Source organism: Dipodomys ordii, unplaced genomic scaffold, assembly GCF_000151885.1.
Source record: "Dipodomys ordii isolate 6190 unplaced genomic scaffold, Dord_2.0 Scaffold2, whole genome shotgun sequence".
In the NCBI taxonomy this organism is placed as follows: Eukaryota; Metazoa; Chordata; class Mammalia; order Rodentia; family Heteromyidae; genus Dipodomys; species Dipodomys ordii.
Genome location: NW_012267218.1, coordinates 2,744,269 through 2,752,145, shown reverse-complemented (window position 1 = coordinate 2,752,145; position 7,877 = coordinate 2,744,269). Strand labels below are relative to the sequence as shown.

Sequence of the window (7,877 nt, the reverse complement as noted above, 5' to 3'; positions counted from 1 at the left end):
GGGGGGGGGGCTGGGAAGAAGAGAGGGAGAGAGGGAAGGAAGCACTTGATAGGAATACAAACCAAACTGTGTGTGGTGGTGCATGCCTATAATCCCAGCTTTCTAGAGACTGAGGCATTAAGATAAGTTCTAGGCCAGCCTAGGACTGTTTTTGCAATAAGGCCTAGTGAGGCTTTATCTCTAAATAAATAAATAAATAACATTCTCATCCCAAGCGACACTGCCTTTGGGTGGAGTCTGGTGTTGTAGGATGCTCAGAGCCACGCCCCTTCCCAGGGGTCATGTCCAATCCTGAGGACCCTGTGGAAGGAACTAGCCTGAAGTTTTCTGCTCACCTTGTCCTAAAGGGAGGTATCGATGGCAGTCTCTGAGAGGACTCCTATGGCCTGTGTGCTTTCTCTTCTACCCTGTTCCTGAGTCAGAATGCCACAGGAATCATTTCCCCAAATGAATGGCCTCTTTAGAGTCCCAACAGGCATTTTCCCATTCGATTAACAAGCCAAGTCCACTAGAGTTCCCTTTGATCAGGAGGCAGATGCATCTCAAGTTAGAGCACAGCTTGGCTATGTTACAAGACCCTTTCTGAAAAGTAAAACAAGATAAAATTCCTGTGGAAACATAAAGAACCTAGAATAGCCAAAACAACTCTGAGAAAGAACAGAGTTGGGAGACTAGCAGCACTTCCAGTGTCGGCACTCGATGATTTCCATGAACTCATTCAGATTCAGTTGGGTCTCAGCCTATGTAGATTGAGATATTTATGAAGTATGAACTTGTAGGCTGAATATTTGGAAGGAGAAGCCGGTCACCAGTGGCTCACGCCTATAATCCCTGCTACGCAGGAGTCTGGGATCTGAGGATCGAGGCTTGAAGCCAATCTGAATACACAGATCTGAGAATCTAAGAGACTCTTATCTCCAGTTAACCAGCAAAAATTTGCAAGTAGAGGTATGGCTCCAGTGGAAAAGAGCCAGCGTTGAGCAAAAAAGCCAAGTGAGAGTCGGAGGTCTGGGGTTTAAGTCCCAGCACTGTCATGAAAAGAAAAGAAGAAAGAGAGAGAGTAGATTCTTCTAAGTTTGAACATGTTTGAAGTCATTTTCCTGAAATTCTCACAAAAAGAAAACAGACGCCAAGTGCCAGGTGAGGTAGCCCAGGCTAAGTCTGGAGGAGTGGGGACCCGAGGCCAGCCTGGGCTATCAAGTGAGACCCTGTCCCCAAACGGAGCAAACAAGCCAGGGGCAGGGGGCTACTTAGGAAGCCGAGAACCAGAAGATTGAGGTTCAAAGTCAACCTAGGTAGAAAAGTCTGTGAGACCCCCATCTCCAAAATAACCAGCAAAAAGCAAGGCTGGGGTGTGACAGCACCCAAGCTGAGCAGCGTAAGACCCCAAGTTCAACCCCAGTATCCAAAACAAAAAAAGTTATAGCCAAATGCTAAGGTTCAGGGATCTTGTATTTTGTTATTTGGATATTTTCAGTGCCCCTTCAATTCTATTTCCAACTAATTTTGTTTTTCCAAAGTGATTCCATTTCCTGTAAATAAGCTTGGACGCTGGGTCGGGAGGGGCAGGAGGGGGAGTGCCTCAAGCTCACCCTTAACCACTAGTTAGCAGCCACTTGGACTGCTGGCTTAGATTTCCTTTGAGAAACTCGTGTTGCCCTATAGAGAACATCCAAAGAAAACTAGAAAGTTTCATTTGAATAGCACTGATATCAGAGATGTTTAAAATATTTACAATTCTCGTTTTTAACAGTTGGTCGCAAGAAAAGCAATGTCAAGCCCGCAAGTGAGGAAGGTGTAGAGACGGAAGGTAGGCAGTGCAGGTATCTGTCATGAAATGCGTAGAGTATGCTTAAGGCTTTACGTCTGTGAGGAAAGTTGACCAAAGAAAAGAATGTGGTATACATGAAGTATTTTCCCTTTTTCCGCATGTCACCCATGTCATTCCACCCTGGGATGGTGTAGTCAAGATAAAACAAATTTTTGATAAATCGTGCCTCAAACTAATTTGGAGTTGAAGTTACGCCTTTCTAAAAGGAAGAAAATGTGCACAGTCCTGTGTTCTTCTCCCCCGACCTGACAGCCCTGGGGGAGACACACGCTCCAGCTCAGGCTGCTCCTCTGTGGGGCCTCCGCAGAGCTGTCCTCAGCCAGCGCTTTCTGGTCCTTTCTTGTCAGTCCACCCATGCCCGCATGCTACCAGCATGTCCCCAGAGCCCCTCACCCTCGAAGATTGTCTGCGTGATGTCTCGTTTCTCCCCCCTCCTGTGTTCCTTGTCCCCTCCTGGTGTGTAAGATGACTCTCTGCCTCACATGCTGACTTGAAATGCCCAAGCCCACACACATCCATCAGCTGCCCCAGATCCCCCAAGCCCCAGGGCCCAGCCAATTTTCTCCTTTGCCTGCATTGCTTCTAGCTCCAAGTATTTAATAATTATTTTATTTTATCTTTCTCTATTAAAATGTTTCTTCTTTTTGAAGTGCTCATTTCCACGGGTGATCATATATTTTGTTTATATAAAAACTTACTTGAGCCGGGCGCTGGTGGCTCACGCCTGTAATCCTAGCTACTCAGGAGGCTGAGATCTGAGTATCACAGTTCAAAGCCAGTCCGGGCAGGAAAGACCGTGAGACTCCTATCTCCAATAAACCACCAGAAAACTGGAAGTGGGGCTGTAGCTCAAGTGGTAGAGCACTCGCCTTGAGCTGAAGAGCTGAGGGACAGCGCCCAGGCTCAGAGTTCAAGCCCCAGAACCAACAAAAAAAAAAAAACTTACTTGATTTGGTTTGGTTTACAGATCAGTATACCACAGGCATAAAATTCAGGGTAGGATTTCACCTCCCAAGTATCGGATGGGTTGAAGGCAAACCTGCTTTGCAAGCTACAGACAGCACTCTGAAGTGCTGTGCCTGACGACACCAAAAAGATGAGGCAGGAAGATCAGGAGTTTGAGGCCAACTTGGGCTACATAACAAGATCCTGCCTCAAAGACAGGTAGATAATAGGCGATGAAGAAGGTGGATTGTGGATAGAAGGATGGATGATAGATAGAGAGAGAGAGAGAGAGTGCTGACAGACCGCTGACAGACGGGTGACATTGGCCATCTCCGAACTCTGGTTCTCCACTATCTCACACTGGTGCTGAGGAAGGCGGAGCCAGGCCTAATGTCCTGTCTGTTGGAGAAACTGAACAGAAAGGAAAACAATTCTGGTTACACAACTTTGATCCAACAAAGCTGCTAGCTATCTGGCAGTCTTTGACATATACACTGCTTCTTGTTTTATTTCAAAATACTGGTGTTAATGTAGTAGCCCTCCTTTAAAACTGAATTCCTTTTTTTAACTATTATTCCTGAAAATGAGTGTGTTGAGTATGTAAACTTCCTACCAAGAAACCTGCCCTTTCTTTGCAGATACACTTTTCTAAATCGACTTGCAAAAATGGGATTCACTTAATTTTTTAAAGTCTTTTTTTTTTTTTTCCGGTTGTGGGGCCTGAACTCTGGGCCTGGGCGCTGTCCCTCAGCTCTTCAGCTCAAGGCTAGCACTCTACCACTTGAGCCACCACAGCGCCACTTCCGGCTTTTTTCTTTTTGCTTATGTGGTGCTGAGGAATCGAACCCAGGGCCTCAGGCATGCAAGGCAAGCGCTCTACCACTGAGCCACCTTCCCAACCTCTTTTAAAGTCTTAAGTTTCAGAAAGACAATGGAATGGGCAAAGGAGTCTTGTTCCTTAATAATAATATAAATTACTGGCTTTATAAGCCCATTTGTACCTCTTATTTTTAAATAATTTTTAATTTAGACAGAGGTTTTTTTTGTCCTACAGAGGGTTTCTTACTGGTTTTAAATCTGGTTTGACTATGCTTTTTGTTCATTCTCTTTACCTCAAGAGGAAATTTCTACTTAAATGTCCTGAGACGCCGGGGCTGTGAAATAACGTTGGCAGTGGCTGTTTGATGAACGAGGTGGGCCTGGCCCTGGCATTCTGCCAACACTACACATTGTAGAAAGGCCCCGCCAGCCATCGGACGGCGTTTTGGTGATGGCCTGGTGGTCTCCCATAGCCGCGGGGCCCCGGCTTTCCCGAGGCACGCACACACCTGCCACACCTCGTAATTCTGCCCCTGCTCTGATGTCAGACAGCTCAGAGCGCAGCCAACGCCACTGCATTTCTAATTCCAGGCCCAGAAAGATCCGAAGAAGGACCGTCCTCTTGCGCGCCGCAAGTCCGAGCTGCCCCAGGACCCTCTCACCAAGAAAGCCTTGGAAGCTCACTGCAGGGCCGACGAGCTGCTCTCCCAGGACGGGCGCTAGCCCGGCGCAGTGTCGGCCCGGCCTGCCCGTCTCTTCTGGATTCTGTAGAAAATACATACTGTGTGTGCCATACCCGTCAGCTCCACTCAGAGCTTCCTTCCACCCCGTTCTGTAGGCGACCACGCGCACCTGCCTCAGCTCGAGATGAGGAGTTCAAACAATGGTGGTTCTCAGACCCCATGGGCCAGGCTGGGGTGGGGGGGAGGGCGGGTGGCAGTGTCCCCACAAGGTCCTACCCTCCCCAGCATCACCCTCAGTAAGACTGTCACCAAACCAGAGCTGTAGGAAAGCACCCTGGCCCTCATGCCCCTGCTCCACACACACAGCATTCGTGACCCTTCCAGGTAGGTGGCTCTGCGGTAGTTTCAATGTTCTGCAGATCAGAGGAACACTTGGAAAAGTGCCGCCTACCTTTACGACTGCACAGCCTTTCAGATGCTCCCACAGGTGGCTAGGCCCGCGTTTTTGTCTGTGTGATCTCGCGGGTTGGCTCTCCGCTTTCACGTTCTCGAGCCTCCCAGAAAGTGTCATGACAATCCTGGCGCTGGCCATGCCTGCCGAGGTGTCCTTCACCCTGCTTCCCCCACGCACGCCAGGCCCTGCTGCTCTCGTCTACCGAAAGCCATATCTCCCAGTCTGTGCCAGCACCAGGGTTCCGAGGGAAGCTCGCGCCAGGCAGGCCTTCCAAAAGCTTTCTCTGTCACCTTGACTGGATTGGAATTTTTCAATTATGTGCTCATATTTTTATTTACAGAATCAGTTTTTTTTTCATCTACTTACACATTGGATACCCTTCCACAAGACTCTTGAAGTGATACAGTTACAGTGTCTAAGAACCTCATACTTCCAGGGGGAAGTTGGAAGGAGTCAGGCGCTTGGCCTAAGGCAAGCTGCGGCCTCTGCCTTTGGGATAACTGTGGGCCGGCCAGGCCCCGCCCTACCCCCAGCTCAGCGGCTCCTTTCCCAGGGGAGGGGGGGGGGGAAGCAGCGGGGGTGTCGGGAAGTGGCCTGCGCTCTGTGAGGAAGGGGCACACGCACCAGCCGCGGAAGGAAAATGCAGTGTCTTGAGTTTTCACTGTCTTCATAATGCTGCTATATATTTCCCAGACTTCTTGCATGGATTAAGCTTTTGTTTTAGATGGGATAGCACGAGGAGAATTCCTTTAAACTTAGTGCTTTGTCTATTCTTTATTTCTCTCAGGGTGGCCAGTATTTTGACTTACTTATCCTGCTTGAAAGCTACTTGAGATGTGCACTGCTGTTCTGAACAGTGACTTAGTTTCTTTTGTCTCTGGCATATACATATATAAATACATATATATAAAACTTAATGTTAAATGTCTTGATGCATAAGAGATAAAATGTGGCTTCTTTTAGGATCTGTTTTTAATCGTGGTCTCGGTTATCCATGAAAAGATGGTGAAATCCAACATTGCCCCTTGGGCGGCCTCAGTGCCTGCTGCCCGGCTTTCCTTGCGGTCCGCTGAAGATGCTTCTTTGCTGAGTCTGGGAGGAGCGCGCCCTGCGGGGAGGGGAGAGGCCGCCTGTGCTGAGGGCCGCACCGGCTGGGCCTGGCCGGGCGGCAGCAGGGCGCGGGAAGGCTGCAGGCTGACAGGGGCCCGGGCCTGGTCAGAACACTTCCTGAGAAACTTGACAAGTATCTATCCATTTTCCATTATGAAATCTATAATTTAAAAACAAGTTGAGATGCCTTCTCCTTTTGAGGGAAAAAGGGTGCTTTTTATTGTATAAAGCAGCGTCTTATGTATTTTGATATACCATTGTTTGAACTTCCGTCTTTAGCTGATAGATTCTCAGAGGCCCCTGACCGGGGCCTCTGCTGAGGAGGTGGGCCTCCCCTGACCGGGGCCTCTGCTGAGGAGGTGGGCCTCCCCTCGGCCCTGGGGGAGAAGGGAGATATCAGTGTCGGGTGATTGTGTAAAGCTCAACGTATAAAAACATCTTCTGGTCTAGGTTTTATTTCTGCTCTTTATTGAAGACAAACATTCACCAATAAGGGGAAGAAAAGCAGTTTTGAGAGAAACTAATTGTCTTGGACAAGAGTATTGCTTAATATTTTGGCCTATTAAAGTTACCTAGTTAGTACTCGGATTCCCTGTGCGAATGGTTCAGCTTATATATATATATATCATACTGAGACACTGTTCACTCTGTACCAAACAGATTTCAGAAGTACTGCGTTGAAAATAAACTGGTGACTGTTTTTCTTCATAAAGTTCTGCGTTTGGCATCGTCACTCTTCCCAGAAATTTATCTGTGCATCAAATGTCACAGTTCCCAGTGTCTTCTTAGTGTGGCTTTAGGATGGCTTCCTTTTAATATTGTACATACATTGTATCTTTGTTTTATGGTAATAAGTAATAAAAATGTAGACTTCATATTTTGTACAAAAATGTCCTATGTACAGAATAAAAAAAGTTCATAGAAACAGCAAAAATAGGTAAGTGGCACAATTATTTTTTTTCTTTAGGAAATACCTGTAACTTTATGCTTTCGTGAAATGTTAAGTACCTACATATTTTTTAACATTTTGTAATTCAGAACTTTTTGTTTTGACATTGTTTATGAAGAGGAACTTCATACACCTGCCACTTAATATGCTCTTTTACCTAATTTTAAAGAACTCCTAAAACGGTGTATTATATGAACTAAATAAAGAACATGTGAATTTTATTGCTCATCCTGAAACTAACTTAGCCCCGGCACCGGGCAGGCCGGGCTGATGCGGCCGGCCGGAGGTCAGAGGAGGCGGCCGGCCCTTGTCGCCCACCCGGCGCCCCGAGCGCCCCGAGCGCCCGGCCCTTCCGGGCTCGGAGCCGATCGCGGAAGCCGAAGGCGCAGGGCCAGCAGCCTGTCAGCAGCATCTTGGTTTTTGAGGAGTCAGATGAGAGCCAGACACCGCCCCCCCCCGCGGGACACCCCCTCCCCCGCGGGACACCCCCCGCGGGTCACCCCTCCCCCCGCGGGACACCCCTCCCCCCGCGGGACCCCTCTCCCAAGGGACCACCCCGTGGGACACCCCCCGCGGGACACCCCTCCCCCCGCGGGACCCCTCTCCCAAGGGACCCCCCTTCCCGAGGGACACCCCCCGGGGGACCCCCTCCCCCCGCGGGACCCCCTGCCCCCGCAGGACTCCCCTCCCAAGGGACCCCCCGCGGGACACCCCCCCCCCGGGAGCACAGGCCTTTGTCCTCCACGAAGTGCCGTGTCTTTTCCATTTTCATCGAGTACCAGCTGGTGCTCTACCACCCGAGCCACACCTCCGGCCCCATGCAGGCGCTCTTGAAGGGACGGATGGGGAAGGCCGGACCGCGGGGTCGGCGAGGCCAGCGGGGCGCTGCAGCCGCAGGGCCCGGGAGCGCGGGGGATGCCAGCCCGAGTGGGTGCGGCCTGCCCCTCACCAGCCAGCCCCCCAGAGGACCGCGGGGACCCACACTCGTGTCCTCCGCTGTGGGACATATGGAGGCCCCAGGCAGGGAGGCCCCTGAGCCCATGGTAAGGTCACAGGGCGGCCCTGCGCGGGCCTGGAGGGCGGCGG

General features: G+C 50.0%; 1 protein-coding gene across 9 annotated transcripts in view; it reads left to right on the top strand.

Annotated features, from left to right (window-relative positions):
• Ppp2r5c (protein phosphatase 2, regulatory subunit B', gamma) overlaps positions 1–5,135 on the top strand; it is a 136,224-nt gene extending 131,089 nt beyond the window's left edge. For 6 of the 9 annotated variants that reach the window (XM_013015634.1, XM_013015596.1, XM_013015603.1 and 3 more), the window contains one exon: positions 4,187–5,135. In XM_013015634.1, the coding sequence (XP_012871088.1) occupies positions 4,187–4,318 (132 nt within the window). In that variant the 3' untranslated portion in view covers positions 4,319–5,135. Of the gene's footprint in view, positions 1–1,753; positions 1,824–4,186 lie in introns of all 9 variants that reach the window. The other 3 variants (XM_013015618.1, XM_013015648.1, XM_013015626.1) reach the window with 3 other exon arrangements.
• The last annotated feature ends 2,742 nt before the right edge of the window (positions 5,136–7,877 follow it).